This window comes from Desmodus rotundus, chromosome 13, assembly GCF_022682495.2.
Source record: "Desmodus rotundus isolate HL8 chromosome 13, HLdesRot8A.1, whole genome shotgun sequence".
Taxonomy (NCBI): Eukaryota; Metazoa; Chordata; class Mammalia; order Chiroptera; family Phyllostomidae; genus Desmodus; species Desmodus rotundus.
Window position 1 is genome coordinate 9651813 of NC_071399.1, and position 26508 is coordinate 9678320.

The window sequence follows — 26508 nt, forward strand, 5'->3', positions numbered from 1 at the left end:
ATTTGTCAGACTAATGGATTTTTAATGCATTTGTCACCCTCAAGTGATGAGACTTTTTTATCTTTATTTCTCCTGTCAAAAGCAAGAAGGAGGAACTGCATTTTCACTCAAAGAATTTTCATACTGTGTTATTAGGTTAGTTAGTATGAATTTCATTGGCTTGCATGCTGTAAGATTATTGCGTAACTGGAAGATGTAAAACAATGCAATTCGAGAACTTAAGTTTTATTTAGGGTATACGTATTTTCACCAAATACACATGTATCCTTATTTCAGGAGCTGACGATATGATGAAATAAGTAGCCTTTTACTATGCCTTAATGTTTTTCACATGGTTTCGCTTTATACCAATCCCAGTAAAATACTGCTTACAAGAAAATGAAGCGTTTAAGGAATGTTAGGAATAAATAGTCCAAGTGTCTTGTTCACGTGACAAAATGGAAACACGTGACAAAATAGTTTCATAATTAGCCTACTCTGTGTGCTGTGGGGACAGTTACAAAGTACACGTACCCCATGAACCTGCTGCAAGTCGGCGCAATCGAGGGAAAAGTAGGTGCTCATCTAAAAACAAACCCCCTGGGTTGGGAGTGGCAGGAAGTCCTGAGACTTCCCTCCTGATTCAGAGCAGCCTCCCCGGCCCAACCTGGGGAGAGCTCCCTCTGATGCACCATCCTCTATCCAGACACCGTGCGGGCCTATAGAAGGCCAACTGTGAACCCAGAAAAAAAATGCCTGTAAATTCAGTATCAAGTTCCCAAGTATGTGTTACAATACAAGTTCTAATAGCAAGGATGAAGTAAAAAGTTGCATAAGACTGAAAAAATTTTAAAAACTTTCCTCCAAATTATAGGGATATATAAGGATTTGGATGCAGCAAAAGGATGGGAGGGGGGTCATTTTGAAAAGAGGGGACGCCACCCCAGATGTGCAGGGAGGGGGAGGAGGCTGACACAGTGGGCCGGGAGCTTCGTCCGACCACGCAGAGTGCTGGAGGGGGTCTTCATGAATGTACTCACCACCGCTGGAAAAAATTAGTGAGCAAAGCCCCTAAATACATTAAAACGCTTCTTGTTTTCCTGCCGTCTATAGAGAAGATGCTACAATGAAAAAATTAAATAAATTTGAACATTGCCGAGGAGTTGATCAGCGTGGGCCTGCCTGAGCATACCAGTGACTTGGAGCCAGGGGTTCTGCGGCGGAGCTGAGACCTGGTCGGGAACCTCCGGCAAAGAACTTCAGTCGGCTTGCCCTGAGCAGGAGTCGGGGTTCTGTGGGCACCTCCACCAGCTTGTGTGGGGCCCGGGGCTGCATTCTACCGACGGTTGCAAGGCAAGTCCTTCTAGAAAGTCCAGGAAGGGGGAACAGCAGTGACCCCGAAAGTGGGATTGTGTACTGCCCCCCACTCTGGCACACACACAAACACACACAGCATCTGAAACGGCAGTGGGTGTGAGTGTGTTGGGGAAGGACACCTGCGGCGTGGAGCTCACCCACCGCCTGCAAATGCTCATGCAGCGTAGGGACGGTGCAACAGTGGAGCAGGCCACGTCGGGGCGTCCACTCCTTTGCGCGCGTTGGCTGCAGGATGAGAGGTTTCACTCTGTGTTCCTTTTCTTTCTGTGAGGGAGTGAGAGCGTCAGCAAGCCACGAGGGGAGGAATTGTGTTTGCATCTCTAACGGCCAATCACAAATAATCCCCTCGGCCCACTGCTGTCACTCCAGAGGGTCTGCGGATGCGTAGGACTACATCACAACACGCCGCTTTCATTCCCAGTTACCATATAGGAAACTCCTAAGTAATTAGGAAAACTCTCTGACTTTGATTTCCTCTGTGACTCCAAACTGTCATTTAGCGGTAACAGAGACACTAGGGCTTTTTAGGGTTGGGAGAAAGAGGCAGCTAACATCGCAGTTCAGTTTTTATTATGGCAAACGTGTTGCTTCAAGTGCCCAACCATTGAGCACAGGGACACATTTGTTCCCAAAGGCTGTGGCTGCTCGCACACAAGTTCTGTTCACTTTCATGAGCCCAGGGTGTAGCCAAGGGTGGAGACTGAACAGTATTTGCTAATGCAGCCCACAAAACAAATGGAACCGAGTGAGTGAATGAATGAGTGAATGATACATGGGGCACCTGGGTCTCAGGAGCACTGGCAGGTGGAGCCACGGTGAAATGGAGTATTAGTTCTATTTTGTTGAATGGAACAGGGCGGGGAATGAGGGCGCGGCCTGTGACTGGACCCTGGCTGCTCTCCTCTTATTCTTCCTGAACAGTGGGGACTGGAACTTGCTCATCCTTCCCCTAGTGGCCAACATAACACCTCTGTCCTTTACGGACTACAGTAGATACTCAGAAATAAGTTTTGGGATAAATGAACAGCAAAAGTAGCTCCTTCAGACCTCACTACACCCACGCTGCAAAGTCTCCAATGTTCGATGCTCTGAATTGATAGGAAACAAGAATTCAAATGACCAAAACTCTTTGGATTAGAGTCAGTTTGTCCAATGAGCCAAACCACTAGTTCAGGAAACTTCTGCGTGTTGTAGCATGCTCTGGGCACTCAGCCCACTGGACTTTCTCTGGATACATTTACAAAAAATAACAGACTATTAAAATATGTATTTGGGATGGGGGAGGAGAACACGGTAACATCATCATCATTGTCATCATCAACAAGGCATTTATTGAAAATCTACTTGTGCCTGAACTGCTGTTTTGGTTTGTGGGAGGAGCTTTGAGGCTACGTAGACCCAGGGCTTTGAATTTCAGGGGCGACGCTGATGTGCGGCGTGAACTTCAGAAAGTCATCCCCTCTCTGCCTCGGTTTCCTGATCTGGAACATGGGGACAATAATCAGGGTCCCCGGGTGGATGCAGAATGTGTCGGGCTCTCAGGAAGGGCCACTCTCATTCAGGGTATTGGTATGGAATCCACACAACTTCTGTGGGGCTCTCGTGTACCCCCTTTGAGCTGAGGAAACTGAGTTAAGTAGAAGTTAAGTGGTTGATTCAACGTCCTACAGTTAAAAAGGGCCAGGGCATGATTTTGAACTCCGCTCTTAGGCTCAAAAGCTGCATCCGCCTCCACCTGCCACCGACAGCGGAAGGCTAATCGTGCAAATGTGGCAAAGAAGTGCAACCGGGAGACGGGCTGAGGGGCTCACACATGCGAGACGAATTGTTCCCTTTCCTAGCGGTTCTCCCCTTATCCTAAAGCTGCTCGGTGGTCCCCATAAACATTAACATGAACTGAAGCATTAGTCATCGGACAGTTCGAGGCTTTCATTTTTACCCCTTGAGGTGACTGGGTGATGGCTCTGATCCTTAATCACTGCGCTTGTATTTATCACTGCTGCCGTGCAGGCCCTGCCCGATTCGCTCTTCACAAGATGTATCTGGTCCAACGACATTTTCATTCAAATGTGTTACCCAACTGCTTTCTCCTCTGCGTCCAGCGTTAAGTGGAAAACACAGCTCTTAGATGGCCACACTTCGCAACGGCGACAAGTGCATTAATTACCTCAGTGCTCACACAAGCAGAGGTTCTCTTGGAAAAAAAATCCGTGTCATTCTTTTCGAGTGGCTCATTCTGTTTGCAGTAGAAGCAGTAAACTGCTGGCGAGGAAATTGAATTCTGACAAACACTCTCTCAGCTGGCGCACTAATTGAAATTGAACCTAATGCCTTTGATGAAATGCAATCAGAAGTGATGCAGAATGTCGGTCTGCAAAAGGGAAAAGGCAGTCCACGATGACCTTCAGAGTGGCTGACAAGATTCGACAGGCCAGGGAAACTGGGGGCGGCGGCGGAGGGGGCGGGAGAGTTTTCCAGGTCTGAGAGATGACCAACCTCAGCGATGTGTTTACATGAAGTCACTGAAACCCGAACCAAAATAAAAGCTAATTTTATGAAGATGACCCGGTTCTTGTCGAGACTTTATTTTTCATAGAATAAATTCACAGGAAGAGAAAAAACCAGCAGGATTCTCAAGAGATCTCTATACCAGGGCGGGTTTGCCCTCCGAGCCACTAGGCATTTGGGAGGAGCTGCGGGATATCACAATACACAGCTGGAATCGCCGGTCTGAGCAGCCCTGAACCTTCATGCCACTGAGCCATAAATGCGATCATCCCCTACACATGCTGAGACATGGAGAAGGCAGGGGAAAAACACGGCCAGACACATCGCAGCAGACCACTGCGTCTGCGCAAGGACATGCAGAACATACGCATCTCGCCTTTATTTTTAGTACTAGAGTTTTGTTCTAGTATGTGGCATATTTGAAAATAACCCACAAATCTAGAAGTCTGTCCTGAAGAAGAGCAAAAGATGAATATATGAAGATGTTCATGTTGGGACTGCCGTGAAAAATTGAAAACATCTTAAAAGTAGCAACATAGATAAATTATAAATCCATACTATGAAACATCATGCAGCTCTTTAAGAAGGCATTTTCTGTGTGATCTTAAAAAGGGTCATTTATACTGCGTCGTGGGAAAGGGCAAAATTGGATAAAAGACACCAAGTTTGTAAACCAAATTTAGGTAGTACCCTCAGAAAGTAAAATTAGATTATATACACAAAAAGATAATGTATTTGTTTCAGGGTGATAGGATTATAATCCTGTATTTTTTCAGAAACTCTTTTAAACCAAAAACAATGTGATTTATAAAATGGCAATTCGAAAAAAATCTTTATTATAGTCTAGAAATCTAGAAATCTTAAGAAAAATGTCTGTTGGGATCATTTAGTGTCTACTCTGTGCCTGCAGATTACATGTTTGGGAACACAGTACAGATCTTTTATGATTTTTTAAAAATGGAAGTGTATCAAATCACATCAACAGACTTTCTTCCAATGTAGATAAAGGACATGAAGAGGCCAACTGCGATCCCATGCTGTCTGGTGATGGTCTGAGCAGATGTAAACTGTATGTAAGCAGGAATGTCAACGTGAAAATTCTAAAGGGCACTGTTGTGAGTCTATGCGCTGTGTGTGTGGGGGGGGAGGCCCGCGATTTAGCTGGTTCTGCCTCACGCCCTGGACACAGAAATGCTGACGGGCAGCCGTGGAGAGAGGCTGTGGTTAACGCCTCTTGGAGTTTACTAATCGTTAAGTACAATGATTAATAAAGCGCCTTTCAAAACTCTTATAATGCTTGCGTTCAGATGTTTTAAACCATTGTTTGAATTATTCTGCTTAATCAGAGAATGATCCCAGAATTATTAGAGGAAACCAGGAAGAGAGGTATCAGTGAGTGTGCCTGGCAGCATCTGGCACGTAGCAAAAAAGTTCAATGAATAGTTGTTAGATGAAGGAATACACCCAGCACCCCTTGTTTAATGCACGAAAATAAGGTACATAAGGATGTTCAGGATGTTCCTGTCTTAACCTGCCCCTGGCTTTCATCAGCAGCTGCGCAACCTCAGGATCATGTTATATGGTCTTCTAGTTACTCACATCCAGCTCTTGAAAGCTCTCTTGAAACAGGAGGCTCTTGATTGCGAGCAGGGGGCCTGTGTCCAGCTCACGTTGAGGGCCTTGTTCCCCACCCACCCAGACATCCCAAGGAAAAGAACTCAAAAGATTCAAAGGTTCTTCTAATCCCTGTTGATAACCTGGCTACTAATCTGTGTTTTAATTACCAGTTAATGATAGCAGGCAAAATTGCACGGCAGGTTATCCTGGCTGTGGAAAGCACTGATTTCCTGCAGTTGTCCTCCACTGCTTTCATTACAAGGAGTATTGTATTTCTGCCCAGTTTCCCCTCTTGGAAATCCAGAACAGGGAAAGGGGGGAAAGTTAAACAGCTCCATTTTCAGTGCCAGTAAGAGGTTACTGTTCACTCTAGGCCCCACACAACAGCACGTGAGGATGAACAGATGGGAAGGAAGCCAACCTTGGAGCCTGCATCCATTTGTTATGCACCCTGGGAAGTGGGGGACCCGTGGGGCGAATGCCAGGCCTCTGCCTATTTCAGCAGGCAGTTCAACTCCAGATTCTCAGCTCTGTCCCAAGCAGAATTGGCGACAAGAGGCAAAGAGGAGGGAGCACAAAAGTTCCCATAAGCAAGAGCTGGGGACTAAGTGTCCAACTTGAAAATAAGCTCAACATTTCCCTCGCAGGGAAAGGAAGGTCCCTGCCTCTGGAGAAACTGAGACTCTTCAAAGAAAAGATCTCTAGGTCGCAGCAAAGATTTCCTAGTAGCTGAACCCATGTATTAAGGGGAATTTTACAAATCCATGAGAAGCCACACTTGTCTCCCCTTTTTTCTTCAACTTTCTGACCTCAGGGCTTTTGTATTAACTGTTCTTCTGCCTGGAATGCTCACTTCACATGGCGGCTTCCTTATCAACATACGGATTTTATTCAAGAGCCAGTTAACCATGGGGGCTTTCTGTCTTCTCAAAATTTAACCTCCCCTCCCCTGCCCATCACTTGTGCTCCTTCCCAAATACCAACTTTTCTCTTTAGTCTTCCCTCCTGCTCCCCCCACCTCCAGCCAGGTAAAACCCCAGGTAGGGGATTCCTGTCCATGTAGAATAAACAACATATGGTAGATGGCCTAAAAACATTTTTTGAATAAATTAATGAAATAGTCACAAATTTTTAAAAAATAAGTAAAAGAAAGATTAAGAAAAAGCTGCAAAGGAAATGGAAATAAATGTCATATATTACTTAGCTCAACAGTGAATATTTACATCATCAGAACAACGAAAACACTGTATGTGGATTAGTCTAAAAACTATGCTGTAACTCATGGGAGTATATAGCAAGAGTAGCATAGGTTTTCCTGGGCTCTGTGGTTTCCTCTAACATCACACTGAATCAACAGACAACCCCTGAAATTAGTGTCAAGAAATAAACAATATATACACTTAAAAATATGTAAGCGAAAAATGGGAAAACAGCTTACAGGGGGTGACTATAGAGTGCATGAATTGGCTGTTTTTTTGTTAAACATCTCTCTCTTTGATGTTTAAACTATACACACACACACATATGTATACACACACAATTTGATAAAATAAAGAAGGCATTTGTAGTTTTCATAAAGTCTAAGAATACTTAATTCTTTATAACTCATATCAAATGGCTGGCACATAGTAGATACTGAAAAAATATTTGTCAGATGGATGAATGGATTTGACTGTATAAATACCCACGGAAAATAGCTTCTGGACTTCACATTAAATAATATAAAATACAATAAAATGAGTTCTTTGACAACCAATAAAATACTTCAGAAAGACTTTGTTTTTGATATAAATCATAGGTGAAAACCATAAAAGCATTAAATTATGGCTAATAAATAGTAGTAAGATAAAAATGTATAAATCGAAACTTTGTTAAGGTTTTAAAAAACGTTTATTACATAAGAGTGCTGTTTACCTTTCTACCTAGAATTCTGAGCCGTGTCCCATAGCCACATACTGCAACCTAGTGGCTACATCTGTAAGCATCGCCTGGTTCTGGCAACGGGGAAGAGGCTTCACTTTTAAGCCACACAAAGCTATTTCTACATCCATCCTTCCTTCCTTCCATCCACCGTCCGTCCATCCATCCATCCATCCATCCATCCATCCATCCATCTTTCTCAATTCATTAACTGAATCCTGAACAGGAGTATGAATGAAAGGAAAACAGGCAGTAAAGCTATAGTATTTTATTAATAATTTATTGTCAGTAAGAAAGACTGGCTAATGGTAGTTCTCAGTAAAAACCTTTACAAGACCATTGCATCACAAATATACAGACACTATAAAAACTGTGTCGTGATGGTTCGGGTTCTAAACTGGTGTGCAGAAGGTCCCCGTTACACTTTCCAATAATGAAAAATGTTTGTAGCTCTAAAATACAGCAACCCATTTAAGACATGTCATGGATCAGATCTTCGCTCATTTCCTATGTACAATTAGAAATGAATGACTACATTGCATTGTATGAATGAAATGTCAAACTTCAGTGGAAAAGGACATATAGTGAAACCCTGGTTATATTGAAAGATCAAGGTGCTAGGTAATGACTCTAACACCACCCAAATCCGGAAAAAAAAGAAAGAAAGAAAAACCCACAAAATATCAGGAAAACAGTTAAAACTATGACAACTCAAATCTGTACATAAAATTTACAAAAAAAAAAAGGACAGGAAATTTAAAATAATCAAATCTATATAAATACATGAGTCATGCTAACAGGATGGTAGGACTGATTTTCGTTTCATTCTTTTAACACAGACAAACGTAAATACAAAAACCTGTTCAGAAATGGCACAGCCACCGGACACCTCCTCCCAGGACAGTAGGTCAGGGCACTGGAAAAGGCTGGCGCGCCGCTGCCCGAGCATCACAGGTCGCCTCTACCGTCTCCAGGCTCGCTAAGTCCAGGCACTTCGGGGGCAGGGGGGGCGTCAGACTTCCGTGTGCTGCTGCGAGTCCAGCGGGGGGATCGTCACCTCCTCGAAGTGGCCGTCGTCTCCGCTCTCATAGTCACTCATCAGCACCTCGGACTCCACGTCGCAGCAGGCGGACACGTCGGAGCAGGACGCCGTGGAGGCGTACACCGCCAGGGGCACGCTCTCCCCGGCGGGCGCCTCGCAGGTCCTGGGGTACCCGGCTGGGTAGGGCGCATAGGGTTCCCTGCACGCGACGCTCTCGCAGGGGCCTGCCTTCTGAGCTTCGGGCATGTCGACGGGGTAGAAATTGGGCAGATACTGGTTCAAGTTAAACCGCGGCCGGTTTCGGGACGAAGAACCCAAGCTGCCCGCAGCGGGCATGTCTCTGGGAGGGTGTATGGACTCGAACTGGTCGCTGAACTCTGGCGGCAAGGGCGGCAGTTCGTCGGGCGCGGGGAAGTCCTCTGGCGGGGGCGGGAAGTCGCTTTCGATGTCGTAGCCCCCAGGGTAATAGTCTGTGTCGATGGAGTGGGGGTCCGCGGAGTACAGGGGGGTCTGCTCGTCGATAACCTCGTAGTTGGGGAACTCCTGTATGTCCGGCAGGGGGACGCTCGGCATCCAATCCGACGTGTCCCAGTGGTAGCCTGGGGGGAAGAGAAGACGACAGGTTTTGGCGTTTTCCTCCAGGACTCTGCGCCCCGGGCAGAGAGCTCAGCACACAGGCCTCACACCTGGACCGGCTCATCATCTGGAAACCCCTGGCCTTTGCTTCGCTGACATGCCCCAACTCCAGCCCGGTTTAGAGAAGCGCCGTGAACTAGGCTCACTTGGTAAAACGTGGGCTTACAGTTCTAGGGAGGCACCTAACATTCAAGGAAACAGTTTTCACAGAAGCAGTGTGCTAGCATCGAACACGAGCACCTTTTTACAAACAGGTCCAATCATTCGCCTTTCCTTCTGTGATGTGGCGCCTACTGCCCTATGTGAAGAGAATTAGCTCACAAAAACACAGGTAATGTGTTTTTAATTGGGAATGTATTTATTGAAGGCGACAGAAGAATTAAACGTGTTCTCATGGGTCAATAATTGCAAATCGAGGAAGGTTTTCCCTAATCCTCATTTTCATACTGTTTCATTTCTCCTCTTCCTGATTCTTAGCTCAGTCTTAGGACATCAGTGAAGTTCTGTCCTTTCATAAAGAAGTGTCCGTGTAGTAAAATATTAAAGTCACTTGATCTCCACGAACATGTCATTAAAAATACTCATTCATGCAACTCTTTAAAATAGTAATCTTTAACATGTGAACATTTAAATTTCCTATATAATAGTAATAAGGCAATAAGCTTAATATAGAAAATTATACTATTTTTCATTAGCCCCACAAAAACAACCAACTGTATTAATACAGGTGTGCAGCAAAGCATGCTTCCAAATCAAGCAAAACGCAAACACTGAAACATCACAGTTTTGATAGACTACAGGAATCAATGTCTGTTACTTTAAAAGTCTACAGATCATTTTAGATGATATAAAAGTATAATTATTTTTTTACAAAACTGCCCCAATGTGGGGAGAGTTTTCTTTCTCCCTTAGGATTTCTGAAAGCCCCTGACAGACGAAGAAAGGCGGGGCAACCACGTTCAGAATGCAGGGAGCGAACAGGGGCGGGGGGTGTGCCTGGTTACTGCAGCATCCACCAAGCAACCACGGGAGGTGAGCCAGCCCTGGGGTCAGATCTTTCCCGTTTTTTAGTGAGTATCATCGAACAACTGGCATGCATAAGTCACCTCTTGATTTGCTGAGGTCGGGAGCAGCCAAAGACTCTTTTGGTGGCAGAGTAGAGAGAAAAGAAAACATTCATAATTAAAACAGAAAGACAGCTGAAGAGGCAATAACAATAAGTACATAATACGATGCAAACTGTCTACAGAGGCCCAGCCAGCCCTGTACCATGCCTTTAAGCCATTAGCTACGAAAATCCCAAATGGCTGAGAAATTCGTGTAGCACAAATGTGAGGGGACATGAGAATGGAGAAACAAGATGACTGAGGATGAACCAGCAACGCTGTTGGAAATGCAAATATTATTTTACTTTCTTTTTCTTGTTTCTGGCAACCTAAACCTGTAAACACAGAATTTTGTTAGGAATAATTACAATAAAATATAGAGGCTCTAATGCAATGTAAACTGACTGAGGAATTTAAATTACACCTGCATGTTACTGAGAAATACTATGAAATACTCTTTTTGTCTAATACCAGGGAACATCGTGTTACTTAGGTGATAATCCAAATATGTCTAAAGCTACAGAATACGTACTTAATAAAAATATTACAGCCTTCAAGTGGATATTACACTCAGAGACATTCAAGAACTTAGTTACTTATAAGTAACTTAAAGTAACCCTCTCCAAACCTCCCCACTTTGAGTAGGAGTCATTTATCTTGTTCACCTTTCCTTGGAGGGACCACAAGCGACACTATTTCTTGCGACACCCAAACCTGTAATTACACCTGCCCTCTGACCGCTTTCTTCTCATACACAGAACCCCAGCCGCGGGCCCAGGGCAGGCTGCTTACCCGGGCTGAGCTTCAGGCTCTCATCTGTGAAATGAGGGTGGAAATGCCTTCGAGTTCTTCTGAGGGTTAAGTGAAACAATTCGGGTCGAACTCTTAACTGTGGGCCATCGCCGTGATTCTCACTCATAATCACGGTAGAAGTATGGCTACCTGCGTGATTCTCTAAATGCTTTCTATGCCTTCCAGAGTGTTCTCAAAAACCCACGTAATAAAGAAATTTGGAACAGATAAGATCTGACCGATGGTTGTCTTCCAGGAATTTAAATCAGAACCTGAAAACACGGTGGTGGTTCTAAAGAATAAACAAGCCACTGTTTAGTTAACATGCATTTATATGGTTTTTTTTAAAGTCTACTAAAAATGCCGTGATCCCTTTTTAAAGAGGATTGGCAACCTTTGTTAACAAATAGGCTCTCAATAATTCTTAACATTTAAGCTAGCTTTCAATTTTACATCCAGTTTGTATTTCTAAACGTGCCAAACCACGTTTTTCAATAAAGGGGCTCGCACTGCAGGAACCGTTTCCACTTTGCTTCTTCAAACTCCGTTAATACTAAAAATACTAGAATTTCATCACCTTAAAACTCAAATTCACTAGGACAAAATACAGATTACTTCCTGATTCACCAACCAAAAACACAGTGTTTCTTAGGAAAATAAGTGAAAGCCTCGTCACTAACTGATCAGCAGCACTGAACCCTCACGCCTGCCCCACGCTATCAAATCTGGCACAAAACCATCCTTTCTCTCACCTCAATTCTGAAAACAAGCGCGTCCTAGCAAAACGGGTCTCCTCTATGCTTTATGTACTCTCGGTGGTCTATGCCACAGTGCGCAAAGTGTGATCCCTGGACCAGTGATGTCAGAATTGAGGGGGAACTTATCAGAAATGCACATCCTCAGGGCCACTCCAGACCTACTCAGTCGGAAATTCTGGTGTGGAGGCCCAGCCAGTAGAGTGGCTTGTACCAAGCCCTCCAGGCCATCTGACTTACCACCAAAAAACTAGAGGCTGTGCGATTCACACATGACTACTAAACAGTACACTAAGGAAGGGCTAATTTAACTTCAAGTAATTTTGAGACCGGGGGGCGGGGTCAATGCCCTTTCTTATAATTTTGGACAATCTGCCTTGTGCCATGTGCAACCCTTTCCCTTGGTCACACATGGGGAAAATCTAAAAGTGGAGAGTCAGCTCCTGGAAATTACAGAAGCTGTGTGTTACTCAGTCTTATTCCTACTCATATGAACAGGAATTTTTTAGATGAAAAGTTTCTTCAGGTAACCAGAATTACTTCTAAGTTTCCTAACATTGTACCACATAAAGGGAAGCTGGGTTACTCCTGACATGGCAGGAATTCACTATGAATGACAAAAGGTGACAAAAAGACACAACACAGACAAAAGTAGTTGTGCGATGGATCTGGACCGTGAATACACACACCTGCACAAAATGAAAGGACTCAGCCCCTCACAACACTACGAGAGGCAAAAGCACACTGCTCGAGCGACAGCCACTGTCCCACAAACACAGAGCACACACGTGACCACTATACCTTCGTTAGAAACCGTGTCAACTACGGCATTGACAAGGTGTATTACAGTCACTATGGAAGCTTGTGAAAAGGTACAAAGGGAGTAAATTAGGAAAACCTTCATTAGAATACAGTATATTAAATAGGATTTCTTTACATAATTTCTACCTCATAATTTTTAAATGTGAAGGAAATACTTTAACTATCGTACATAATATAATTCATATGACTCTTGTACTCTTTGTCTTTTCTAATGAAGCTATATACTTATTATTTTAATTTTCATGTATTTTTTATTATTAATCAAAGGAATAGAGTGACCATATTATACTGTAATTTAGGAAACATTTTTTAAAACTTTTTTAAAAGAGATTTTAAATTTATTTTTAGAGAGGGGAAAGGGAGGGAGGGACAGAAACATCAATGTGTGGTTGCCTCTTGTGCACGCCCTACTGGGGACCTGGCCCACAACCCAGGAATGTGCCCTCTGGTTCGCAGGCCTGCATGCGATCCACTGAGCCACACCAGCCAGGGCTAATTTAGGAAACATTTTAGCTATAATATTTTTCACAGTTACAATTATGGATCAAGTCATACCAAAACAATCCTCATGGGTAAAGACTTCACATTCAAAGAGTAAAACACTCGCTAAGACAATTTTCAGGGTCCATTTAATGAACTCATCTATTGCTCCAGGAAAAAAGAAGTTAAAAAAACTATCTAATAAGAAAAAATATACAATAAATAAAAAGCGGGGGTGGGGGGGCAGGGCGAGACAGAGAGCTTTGTGTCTGTCTTATGTACTCCCTGACCAAATTTCTTGTCTTTCCGTAGAGGAGCTAATAGCTGGGAGGCTAGCACACCAGCAGAAAAATGCAGACCGTCTGCCTGGCTGTTTCCAGCCTCAATTCCTTTGTCATGCGTACATCGCATTGTTTCCGAGCATTTATGCCAAGATAAGTAAGCACGCCTGTGGGAGGCAGAAGGGAGGCTCTCAGAGATGGCCACATCCTGATCCCAGGAGCCAGGAGCAAATGTGATCATCCCTGGCAGAAGAGGCTCGGCTGGAGGGGTTATGTGGAAGACCTTGAGGTGGGGAGATTTTCCTGAATGATCTGTGTGGGCCCAATGTAATTACGAGGGTCCTCCGAAGGGGAGGGCCTTTCCCAGCGGGGCTGGGAGGGAGAAGTGACTACAGAAGGATGACCAGCGAGACGCAATGTAGCTGTGCTGCTGCTTTGGAAGGGTGGAGGGAGAAGCTGTGAGCCGAGAGTGTGGGCAGCCTCGAGAGCCTGGAATGGGAGGCAGGCCAGACCCCTGATCCTCTGGAGAGGAAAGAGCCCTGCTGGCCCTGCCACGTGAGCCTACTGAGACAAACGTTAGGGTTCTAGCCTCGGGACTGCAGACAACACATGTACCTTGTTTTCAGTCACCACGTTGGTGGTGATCTGTGACGACAGCCTTCGAGAACTAAGAATATAGTGGAAGTGCGGACTCTTAACGCAGACTCAAATTTACCATTGACAATGATAAAAAGTAGGATAAAAATACCATCTCCGGGACCTATCTTTTCCCCCCTCACATTGTAGTATCCAGCAATTAATATTTATAACTAATTTGGCCATAATTTATTAAAATTATTTAGGAGTGTTAAAAAGAATGATGTTCTGAGGAAAAGAATTAGAAAATACAAAAAATTCTGAAGTGTATTTGTAAAGAACATTTAGGGAATCAAGATATAAATTATTACATCAACTGGCAACTATAATTAGGTTTAGAATTAAACCTAATCAAAACACAATTCTATTCTATTGTTGGTTTAAAGCTATGTTCATATACTGCATCCCTCAGTAATAAACACAGGTACACTTTGATATCATATATTAACATGTTTGAAATCAGCAATGAATGGAACATACTTATAGCCATCTTTAGTGTGTAACAGTTAGGTTTACAATACAGTATAGGCTGTATTACTCCAAATTTAGAAACACATAATTACTAGTGGGTTATTTCCTTTCACCAGTAAAATATTAGAAACGTTTAAACACATTCTATTTTTATGCAGAGAAAAATCACAGTGCTACTAATTCTGAGATTTGAAAACCTCCCCTCAAAACTCTTCACTGTGTTAGTGAACACTGCCGATTTTCTCGGGTGGCACGCGTTATTATGGCGAAGCTGGTCATCAACGCCACGCACCCCGGGGAAATCAGACACAACGTAACCGGCATCGCAGATCCCACCGTCAAACTTGCTTGGTTAGAAAGGTAAGCAAACTTACTAGCAATCTCTTAAACTGCTCTCTCAGTCAGTACGCTCTGATCCAAATGGGAGCTGGGGCCGCAGGGAGTCGGGAGGAAACAAATAAAACCTTGTAATACCAAAGGTGCTACAGAAGGCTGCAGACGATCCTGTCTCCTCTGGGGGGGTGTCAGAGGGCAGGAGTGAGGGAGTGCGTGCTGCATGCTCGAGAAGGCTGTTATTAGAGAACTTCTGACATTTTCCATTGTGGAAAAAAAGCCAATACAAAGTCGGCCAGCCAGGTAAAAAATTATCTTTCAAGTGCTTACGTTTTCTTCCCTATCACCGACCGGTAAGTTGCTACAGTTCAAATATCAATCCATGACTCACAGTTTAAATATCTTCCCCAGCAGATGTGCAGGCAAGTATGTATAAGGTATTGCTTAACAGTGGTCCAAAGTGACACGTGGGAACACTCTGAGACGGAACGCGGGCGCTGGGTGCACGAGGACAGTGTGCAAACGTGAGTCTAACATCACGTGATCAGCGTCACCAGCACCCCGCGGCTCCCAGTCCCGCTCACTCACCATTGTCGTCGCAGGACTCAGACTGAAAGGAGCTGAGGGACTGCACCTCGGACAGGCTCTCCCGGGCACTGTATGGCTGCGAGGGCTTCTCCTCCAACGGTTTCTTGGAGAGACAGGGATCGAGATCCACCACTTTAGCTACAGGAAGAAACGACAAGCAGGGAGCCCCATAAGGGCACGGCCTGGGTTCGGTTCCCTGCTGTGTCCCGACCCCAGGCAACCGTTACCAAGACCATCTGAGATTTATTTAATAAAATAGCAATTAAAAGAAAGGGAAACATTTGAAAAATAAAACACAACCCCCCCCCCGAAAACCCAAATGAAAATACCTATAACATTCCTGCTTATTCACAGAACAGAAATTCTCAATAAACCTGCCCATGGAGATCATTAGATAATATGGGGAAATAAAACTTTGTTTTAAAATGGCACAAAGAGCTTTTTTAAAAGCCCCAAATATATGTTACCCCACTAACATAAATACGGGGTGGGTACAAGTTAGGTTTACAGTTGTGAGTGACATTCTTTTGAATTAATAAAGCCATTGTAATAATCATAACCTGCATGTCTTCTTCTACACGGACGGAAAACCTACTTTTGCCTGCCCTGTACTGTCACTTCTTTTAGCCTCGTTTAAAAAAGTGCTATCTCACAAATGCCCTCCTAACTGTTTTAATCATAAAGAGACCCTCTCCCCAAATTACAGTTGGGAACCCACATCAATTACCAAAAACAAAAAAAGAGAGAAATGATCTCTCCAGATTCATTGGAACACAACCACATTCAATTCCTTAATTAAAATAATATTATAGCCACAATGCGCAGCCAGGGTTCAAGGCACCAGAAAAAGTTTTTCAAATCATTCAGGGCCTCTCGAGCATATCTGTCACTAGCAAAGACTCCACATTTGGACCCAAACCCCCAGAGGCTCTGGCGGAACTTGTAGTCTCGCTGTCCCTCTCGGTGACACTTAACTGAGATGGGAAAAGGGGTTCTTACTGTCATAGTCGAAGTCCCAGCTGGGCTTCTGGATGGAGTCACTGTCGGAAGGAGAGTTGGAAGGCGGCGGGGGTGGCAAGTTCGGGGCGACGCTGCAGACAGCTACGGCTTTCCGGTGCCCGTGCACAGACTCGGGGTTAAAGGTGCTGAACTCGGGGTGCTCGGGGATAGCAGATCCTTCGAAGGAATTTCGGTCCAGATTGTTCCTGGAGTCACTTGGAATGCTTGGAGTGTAGGAGATGGGACGGACGGGCACCTGGGGCGGTATGTCGGAGTAAATGTTTTTGTTCAGTTTTGAATCGAAGTACGGTCTCTGCATGAAGGCCGTGGTTGGGCCCAAGTGTTTGTCTCCGGGGCCGGCCTGGTGTTTCTGTTTCCTCTTCCGACTGACCATCTTGCGGCACAGCACAAACACCACCACCAGTAAGAAGATGCCTACGATGAAAACGATGATGCCGATGCCCTCGGCCAGCCCGATGTTCCACGGAGTCGACACGTACTGGTTGGGAGCCGCATCCTCACAGTGCCTCCCTCGGTACTCGTGGCTGCAGTTGCAGTGGTAGGAGCCGTGCGTGTTCTCACAGAGGGCCCCGTTCCGGCAGGGGTTCCCAGCACACTCGTCCACGTCACTCTGACACCTGCCCGGAGAGCCGAGAATGAGGACAGACCTTTGCAATGGAAGCCAGACTATGCCAGGCCTGTAACTGCCAGGGATAAAAGCCTAACCCAATCCCTTCCGGATAACAGATTAAGAACAAAATCAAGTAGATAACAACCAGAAACACACTACCCACGACAATAACTACAACTAGAAACCTTTCGTGGGGTAATTACTCATTTGTTCCGCATTCTGAATGCACATTTGGGAGATTAACATTGGGAGGTCAAGCCAATATTTAACTGCCACTTTTCCCTAGAAAACATTACCAAACAGATCACTAAACCAAATGCATTGGTCACACACTAGTTTATTTCTAATTTTGATCCAGAAATTCATAAAGCACATTTTTGATAAGTGGTATGCTGCAAACTGTTCTAAGAGGCTAGATTAAATTTCTAAGAAAAACTTCCTATAGGGGATTATGACAGTTTCATAAAACATGTGAAGGCTGAAAAAATGTTTCCATTGTAAGTCCTTCTCCCCACCGAAAACCTCCCACAGCCCCTCGCCCTCACAGAATGGTTCCCACGCAAGTCCCCTCCCCTATGCCTTCCCAAATGGGCATTTTTACACCCGTGCAGACCCATCCGACTCTTCTCAAACCCCTCCTCCCTCAATAAAAGGTTTCTACTCACCACCCCCCATGCTCACCTGGCTTTCCAATTTTGATTACTGAGACATTTGTGTCCTTTACATTAAGTATTAATGGACTAGAATTAGGAAAGTCAACTTCTGAACTAAGACCATGTGACTTGTGGAAAAATTCAAGACTACAGCCATGAGTAGAGCAAAGCCACACAGGAATGCCTGCCAGCGGTCGGTCACACTTACAGCTTCCCAATAAGACTGACGGTCAAGGTTCATCGAACGCCCAGCACTAGGCACTTACGAAGGACACTCATGGGGCAATTTTTTAAACTGAACTGGTAAAAAGTCTAAGGTGAGACTGCACCTGGAACAAATTCCACCTCTCTCCAGGTGTACAATAGGCACCACTGTGCCATACTTTTCTCTCCTGGAAAAGACTGATCCCCTTTTAGGAGTAGGGTAAGGTTTACAAAAGATAACGAGAGCTGGAAAAGGTTTCCAGATGCTGCGTAAGAGTTAGTTACAGCCTATTATGAAAAAATGTCATTATCAGCACTCTCAAAGATAGCACACCACAGATGCCTGCTTTAAAAACATAATAATCTCCTCACCCCACAGACATTTACTTCCTGCAAAAGCCCCCACACTCTTTGTTTATACATAATATCTTGAAAGCACGGTTGGTTTTATCAAGCGTTATTATATTCATCTGCTCACCTTTTTTTTTTAATCAAAAAAAGATCCAAGATCAAAAAGATAAATTGTGTCAGAAGCTAATATGAAGATTATCAAATTCCAAAGCAACGCTGTCCAAATTAATTAAGTTCTGTGGCATCTGTGAGCGCGTGTGACATTACAGAGAAGTGGAAATGCGGAAATGAAAGAAGCCGTTACCTTTCCCCCCTAAAGCCTGCATCACACTGACAGACAGCACCATCCAAGCTGTCGAAGCACGTCCCGCCGTTTTTGCAGGGCTCGTCCTTGCAGTACGGACTAAGCTGGCACCTGAGGGACAAGAAAAAATACGCATAAACCCAACACTTCTACTGCAAATAAATACAGCGAAACAGGAAGCGTTGACAAATGAATGCAGATGCTTTACCTACATCATGACCTTCAAAAAATTTTAAATGCTCCAGTCACTTAGGAAAGTTAAGAAAAACATACATACCTCTGACCAGTATATAGTCCTCTACACTGGCAAAGGAAGTCTCCGTTGTCCACGATGCAGGTCCCGCCGTAGAGGCAGGGGTTGGAGGAACACGGGTTGACGCTCACCTCACAGTATGTCCCTATGTGTAAGGCACTGCATTTGCAGTAATACCCTGAATCATCAAAAGAGAACAGAACAGTCTTATCACTCAATGACTCCAAAGAGAAGTACTAGGAAATTGGTGTTTCCTGTTAAGTTGAGGTCAAGATTGAGTTCTGTTCTCTAAGACCAGTAAAAGCTAATGACAGCCCGTTCCCTCGAAGTGAAACGCTGCCTGTACCAACCAGCCACTGCTGGTAAAAGCAGAACACGGAGAACCCAAGACAGACCTCCTATTCAGCTTCAGCTAATCATAACTTATGTGAGATCACTGGGCCCTGCGTGCAGAGCAGGGAAAAAGTGGTTCTTTCTCTCATTGGCCATTGGATGGCAACACTTACTGCTTAACATCTCCATTTATTTGCAGCTCCCAAGCTTTTAAGGATTAAATGAGACAATAATCATCAATGAAAAAGCACTTTGAAAACTATGAACTACCATTTTAAGAAAGGTGATTTTCAAATTTGCATAAAGGGACAAAAAAAAAAGTTGGACTCTTCACGGTGTGAAGACTGGGATGGTGTGGCCCTGGGGAGCCCACTCCCAATGGCCCGTCTTTGGAAGACAGGGAGGCACTTCCCCCCTGTCCCCACTGCCACCTCTGGCACGGGCCACGGCTGTGGGATTTTCTCTGGCCAAAGAAAGGCGGCACTTTGGGTGCCACTGTGTGGTTTCTGTGTCCCCTCCCTCCTGCTGCTAGGACAGAGATTTCAGACAACCCCTCTCTCGGTCCCATCCCTGATGACACAATGAGGACAGCCTCCTCGGACAAGTAACAGGAGCACAAAACAAACTTTGGTTCAGAGCTCTGCTGTGGGGATAAGCTGGCCTACTCTGTGAGTATAGAAAACAGCAGGAAACCAAGTCTTTAGAAATCTCACTAACTAGAGGGTTACTTTGATTTTTCCTCTATTCGTGGCACAAAGTTCTATTCAGCAAGCACGACGTGGGTCATTCTCACAACTGTTTTATCACTGATAAGTGGACTAATGGGTCCAGGAAGCCAAAGCATCCTCTACTATGCTAGGGCTTTGAGACAGGGACGGCGACACCTCAGGAGGGGCTAAGGCCATCAGGAAAATCAATACTCCCTTCCATGGGTAGAGACACTAGCAGTTCCTCTGTGCTGGGCCACCGGATTAAAGGGGGCACTCAAGAAGAACTACGCGGTACCAATTCTAAATCCCGCTGGCTCAACACCTGTGCTTGGAAGAGGATTAGCTGTGGTCGGCCCACGGCTACTCGTGCAGAACAGTATGGACAGGACAGCAGAGGCTGGCCTGGTTGCTGGGAGGAGCTCGAAGCCCCACTCTGCTCATACTACTCAATTCCAACACGGGCGCAATATCTGACGATGTGATTTGAATAAAAAGAAGAAACACAAACACACTGGGGGAACTTCCTCTCCAGTGCCCACATGTTAACACTTACAAAGTGAAGACGTCACGAAGCCTACCTCCAGCAGGTGAGGGACTGCAGACGCCTCCGTTCTGGCAGGGGTTACTGGAGCAATCCTCTGTACCTGTCAGCGAGCACCCCGGAGACACCCCCACCCACTCTTCGATGTGGGCGTAGCTTCTTGGTTTGGTATTTAAAGGGAGCTCCTGCCCATTCAAATAAATGGAGTCCATACAACCCCTGAAGCCATTTCCAACTTGGGGGCTTCTTCCATGCCTCGTGCCTTGCTGACGGACGTGGCCACCAAAAAACACATGGTTGTCCAGGTTCAGGGTTTTCAGAGTCCCCGGGGCCGTGCCTGACGCAGTGTGGACTTGGTCTAGAACCAGTCTAGCGTAGTTGCCGTTCACTTCCAGAGACACTGCGTGCCACAGGCCGTCATTGACTTGAATGCTCTGCACGGACACAATGCCAGGGCCACTTCCACAGTCGAATTTGTACTGTAGTCTTCCGTTATGGATCTACGGTAGAAACAGTTACGGTTCGCGTCAGTCTCACGGAACCCTCGAGTACAGTCTCTGATCAAACATCGGAAGGAGAGGGGTGGTTGGCAACCGAAGGCAGGAAGTTAGCAAGGCCTCGCTCGTAAGTACTACAGACCACACGCTCATGTGTCCACTGTACAAATAATCACGGGCCTCGGGGGACAGAGAATCCAAGTGCCTACCGTACCTCCAAAAAGTATGTGGCATTGGGAAGTGACTAATAGTTATTTACTGAAAAACAACCAAAAATAGCATCAAGTAATATCAACAGTCAAAAGTCAATCATGCTTAAAAAAAATAGAAAGATAGGCAAGATAATTATCACTTCAAGCTTATGCAGGATGTGGCTATAAAACTAGTAAGATGTAGTATCACAGAGTTTGAGTGTTAACTGTCACATGTACCTACAAATGTTCGTGAGAAACAGAAGTAAATCTCTACCCAGCAGAAAAAGCTTTTCACTCCACAGTCCCAAACCTGACAGGTATCGATGAACTAGTTACATAGGGAATTCAACCAATTTACTTTATTTTTTTCAGAAGTGGACAATCTGAACTTAAAGGGGGATTAACATCTTTAAAGCCTTCCCGGATCTGTAGAAACGCACCTCCAGGATGCTGTAGTCAGTGCCCCGGGCGTACATTACAACTGCGTGAGCGGAGTATGTTCTGAGCCTCAGGGCCAGTTTCATCTCTAATTTGTTTTCATTTTCCTTCAGACGATACTTCACAAAGCTGTTTCCAGTAAATGTTACAGATGAGCTCCCTGTGAATCAGAGAGGAAAAAATGAATCAGAACCAAGCTTAAGCATATTTTTAAAAGTGCGATTTCATCCCCTCCCGAGACCGACCTAAGTTTTTATTTAAGATTAGAATATTTTAAGATTCGATTCAATGGGAAATGTCTAGTTGCTTAATAAACAGCACAGCATAACTTGTTCTCCTTTTGGAAGAGAATTAGACTACTAGATCACAAAGAAATAAATTCTAAGACAATGAAAAAGCTAACTATAAAAATGTTCAATGTAAAATTACTACAAGGCACTTCAGGAAAATATTTGCGTGTCCTCAAGGTGGTTTGAGAAACCTTCTGAAACAAGACCTAAAACAATCTGATGCTCTCAAGTGATGAAAAGAACATCAATCTCCAGAGACGGACACTGTTATGTAAAATTATGCACAACTGACGAAATGGAAATTAAATTTCAAACTGAAAAAAGATGCTATTAAACAAAAGATTAATATACACAATCTAATTAAAAAGGGGCAAAAGACCTGAATAGACACTTCCCCAAAGAGGACACACTGATGGCCAACGGACATGAAAAGATGTTCAATATTTTGATTGTCTGATGTTCAATCAGACAATCAAGCAAAGAATACAAGTGGGCCAGTCACTGAAGGAAAAATGCTCACAGGCGATGAACGGATGAAAAGGCCACTTTCACAAGCAGCCAGAAAAATGCAAAGTAACAATAATCAGATAACCATTTCACGCCCATTAGAAGGGGGTATTTATTTTTTTTGATTGAATACCTTCAATATTGGCAAGAGACTGGGGAATGAGACCTTCACACAAGACTGGGAGAAACGGAAGCTGGCACAACTTTTGGGGAAACTGACATAATGGTCCACTTCAAAATGAACAGTGCAGTCCGTCTCTGACGCAGTATGTCCTCGCTTTAGAAATGGAAGCACCAATACGTAAGGATACCTACACGAGGATTCTTTTTCCAGCAGAAGGAAGCATTTCGACAACCTGAACCTCTGCACATAACGAAAATGTTGCACCGTGAAGGTACAGCCAGGCTAGAAAACCCTACACAGCTACGAAGAAGAGTTAGGTTTACACGTATGAACTTGCAAAGGCGCCCCTAACACACTGTTAAACAGGAAAAAGCAGGCGGTGGACGACTGTGAGATACGACTTTGTAGTTGCTTTTTTAGAGAGAGGACGTGAGAGAAAAAGGCCATTAAATCTGTACACACGGGTCTATATGTTTACATGAGCCCTGGTGATAGAGGGAACACTTCAAACTATCGATTCGAGTGAGTTATCATGTAACAGGAAGGAAGAATTACTACTGTTACGCTTTATTCATAGCTACGTTTGACATGTTATAATAAACATAATTTTACCATACTTTTCGACTCCATTAAAGAAGAAAATGATAAGAAACATTGCAAGTGACTTTTTAAAACAAAAGTATGCCCCTTCAATGGACTCTCACCTGGGCACTGACCAAACTTGCCACCTGGACAGACACAGGTGTATTTCTCCTCTCTGGGATCAGCGACACATTCTGACCCCTCGGGGCATGGGCTGTCCTCACATCCGTGATGGATAAGCGGGCATTTTCCCTCTTTAAAAAAATAAAATAAAAAGAGGCGAGGAGAGAGAGGTAATTAATAGAAGTTTCAAGAGAATGATCTTTTTTGTAGCCTTCAAAGACTGCACACGAAATCACACTTTCATACCGGTATGGGTGTTCCCTTTGCAGAGACACACGGCCGTCCTTCGGTGGCGGGGAGTCACAAAACTCAGCCTGGCCGTGCTGTGTGTGGACATCACACTTTCATCCACAGACACCTTCTCGTCGCAGAATTTCCGCGGGCAGTCCAGTCCCGCACACAGCTTCTGGAACACGTCCAGTATCCTGATGCCAATGATTTCCTCGATGTCAGTCACGGAAGCGTTGATCTTGTGCAGGAGCTGTCTCGTCGACACCTGGGCACTTCCTGACCTCTCCACAAAAAGCAGGACATCCAGGTGGGGGAGCGGTTCAGCGGGCTGCAAGCTCACCACCTGTATGTCGCTCCTCCTCACGCCCAAGACATTGCGTAGCGCGCGCTGGAAGTTGCGCCAGTAGTCCCCAACGAACTCCTCCGGTGTGAGGTTGGCAAAGCGGATGGCAATGGTGTGGTTCAGCATCTCCTGGGTGACCCGTCGGACGTGCACTGTGATGTCAGCCCCCGTGGTGAATTTCCCGTCCGTCACACTGACGTTGAGCAGGTACTGCCCTAGATCCAGCTTTCTGTGTGCGATCAGCTTCCCGCCTGTGCTGGAAACAGAGAAGAGGCTGTCCATCTGCGGGTCCAGACTGTAGGTTAGAGTGTCGTACACGTCCTGGTCTGTTGCGTGAATCTTCCCAATGACGCCGCCTGAGTATTCCTCTCCGAAGGCAGTAATGAAAATCTCCAGGGGCAGGATGGCCGGAGGATAGATGCTCTCTTCGATGACCCTGATGTCAACGTAGGTCAGAGATGACAACTGAGGCTTTCCGTTATCGGCCACCTAGGGGAAAAGACAAAAAAAAAAAAAAAAAAATCACCACTGTGTCATTGTTAACAACTTCTTAAAAATGTATTCGCATTGTTCAAGATCTTACAAATTACCAATTATTAGGTAGTTATTTCTCCACATTAAAGCATATTTATTCTTTGTAGCCTTTTCACTAACTCCTATTGAAATTTAGCCCCATGATAAAGTAACCAAATGAATCACTGAACCCTGAAAGTGCAGTGGAAGAGAAACGAAGGCAGAGCAAAAACCAAAAAAGAAAATCATTCTACACGTTTTTTGTTTTCTCACGAAAGGTAAGCTGTCTACGTACAAGACAATCACCTCCAAAGCCGCTCAGTTCTAACGAACCCACAACGAAATCGCCAAGAAAGACAGCAATACCTTCACGCGCAGTAAGTAATGATCTTTCACTCTCCTGTCGATGGCAGCCGACGTCAGGAGGACCCCTCGCTGGTTCACTTCAAAGGCGCTGTCGTCATTGCCGCTCTCGATAGTAAAGAAGAAGGGGGGGCCGTTGTGGGAAGAGTCCCTGTCTGTTACCAACAGCTGCAGTACACTGAAACCCACAGGCTTATTCTCCTGCACAGCATGAAACAAAGACAGAAAGAAATACGACTTTCCACAGAACCCAGTCTTCATGATAAGAGACACATGCAAGTTTTCTACAATATGAAATATATGAAAAGCAAAACCTGCTGCTCCATTTGAAAGGAAGAGAGAGAAGAAGGGGGGGCTGTGATGAGGAATGGGAGGCAGAGGGGGGGCTTGTGTGCTGTGGGGAAGGGGTGGGAGAGGCAGAAGGATGAAGAAGTGAAATGGAAGAGGGCAGAATGGAAGGAGGGGTGTTTGCAGGAGGAGCGGGAGGGAGGAGGAAGGTCAAGGAGAGAAAGGAGGAAAAGCAGGGACAGAAGATGGTTAAGAATCAGGGTAGTGAGGGTGCCTTAAAAAGCATTTCAGACGAGTAACTGAGGCCAATGAAAGAGCTCATCTCCAAAGGACCGCGTTCACTGTGCCCTCGGCACCCCCACATTACCTGGATGATGACACTGTAGTTTTCCCTGGAGAAGACTGGGGCGTTGTCGTTGACATCAGACACGTCGATGTTCACCGTGGTCGTGTTCGCTCTGGGTGGGCTGCCGTTGTCAGATGCCTGCACTGTGAGCGTGTAACCTGAAATCTTTTTGGAGACGAGACAAGGAGATGGCATGTCCAGTTTCACAAGGCCAAACAGCAGGGTTTGTCACGCATGTAACTCCTGACAACCTAGAAGGGCAGGTCTGAATACCTGTCATCAGCTGCTATGTCCTGTACACAGGCGGGCAATTCCCCAGCCTACACAAGTACACGCCAAGGATGGGCCACAAAATGGACTGTGTGCTCAGCAAGGAAAGACACCAGGAGTTGCTTAAATTCTCTGATGCCTCTCAAATTTGTACTCACTCTGTTTAAGTGTTCCAACCCGAAAACCTTATGGATCTATTAACAAAAATTTAGACAGAATTCACAGGATGAGAAAAAAGAACGTTAACATATCTAAAAGGCTGTAATAACAAGGAAGGCGACCTTCTCTGACATCACCCTCAGCCACAAGGGGACAAGCCTTTAAGCTGCTCCCCACACTTGAGTGCTTACTGACTTTCAACACCTCTCCCACCAACTTTACACTTGGATTGTAGTCAACTGTCTACATCTTTAGAGATTATCTCTTCACGACTTCCAATCTAAAAAAATGGAGCCGAGTAAGGCAGCTTCTTTCCCAGGGCAGCTCCCGGTTAAGCCGTCACTTCCAGAACGAGGGGCAGGAGGAGCTGGAATGCTGCCTACATTCCAGAGCATGTCCTGCGGAGGATCAGTCAGCCAGCAACTCGACCAGCAGAGGGTTCTGACGAGGAACTAGCTTGGGAGACACTACAGGCCGCCTCGTGCTACCTTGTGATGGACGTTACTGGTTCATTAAAGGATGTGAGAAATCCTTCAGTGAAAAGCACTAAATTCTGTTCTGTCCAGCAGTGTTACAATCCTAAACATCACAGTTGTGCTTCCGAAACTCTTGTCAACTCTCCACTCAAAAATAACAGGTCACCATAGATTTGGCCCCGTTTACCCTCTCCTGCCTTCCCCCGCCCCCTTGCCCCCTGGGAACCACCACATTGTTGTCTGCGTGTGTCAGTTTTTTGTTGGTGTATCTGTCTTGTTTGTTCATTTGTTACTTTGTTTTACATCCCAATAAACTTAATAAAATTAAAAAATAACAGGTCAGAAAAGGAATTAAGGAATTGAGACTTTAATGAGATATCTCATCACTATCTTCCCCAAGCCTCTAATCTCAGATTTACCCATCGTTCCTCTGAAATTGCAT

The 26508-nt window shown here is 44.9% G+C and overlaps 1 protein-coding gene across 4 annotated transcripts in view; it reads right to left on the reverse strand.

The window, feature by feature from the left end:
* Positions 1–7654: 7654 nt before the first annotated feature.
* Positions 7655–26508, reverse strand: part of FAT1 (FAT atypical cadherin 1) — a 124927-nt gene continuing 106073 nt past the window's right edge. For 3 of the 4 annotated variants that reach the window (XM_045197105.3, XM_045197106.3, XM_053916402.1), the window contains exons 17-28: positions 25183–25326; positions 24531–24728; positions 23324–24140; positions 23077–23208; positions 21454–21611; positions 20360–20822; positions 18763–18916; positions 18486–18596; positions 16343–16980; positions 15344–15481; positions 10186–10221; positions 7655–9042 (exon numbers count right to left, since the gene is read on the reverse strand). In XM_045197105.3, coding sequence (XP_045053040.2) covers positions 8414–9042; positions 10186–10221; positions 15344–15481; positions 16343–16980; positions 18486–18596; positions 18763–18916; positions 20360–20822; positions 21454–21611; positions 23077–23208; positions 23324–24140; positions 24531–24728; positions 25183–25326 — 3618 coding nt within the window. In that variant the 3' untranslated portion in view covers positions 7655–8413. The remainder of the gene's footprint in view (positions 9043–10185; positions 10222–15343; positions 15482–16342; positions 16981–18485; positions 18597–18762; positions 18917–20359; positions 20823–21453; positions 21612–23076; positions 23209–23323; positions 24141–24530; positions 24729–25182; positions 25327–26508) is intronic. The other variant, XM_071220177.1, reaches the window with a different exon arrangement.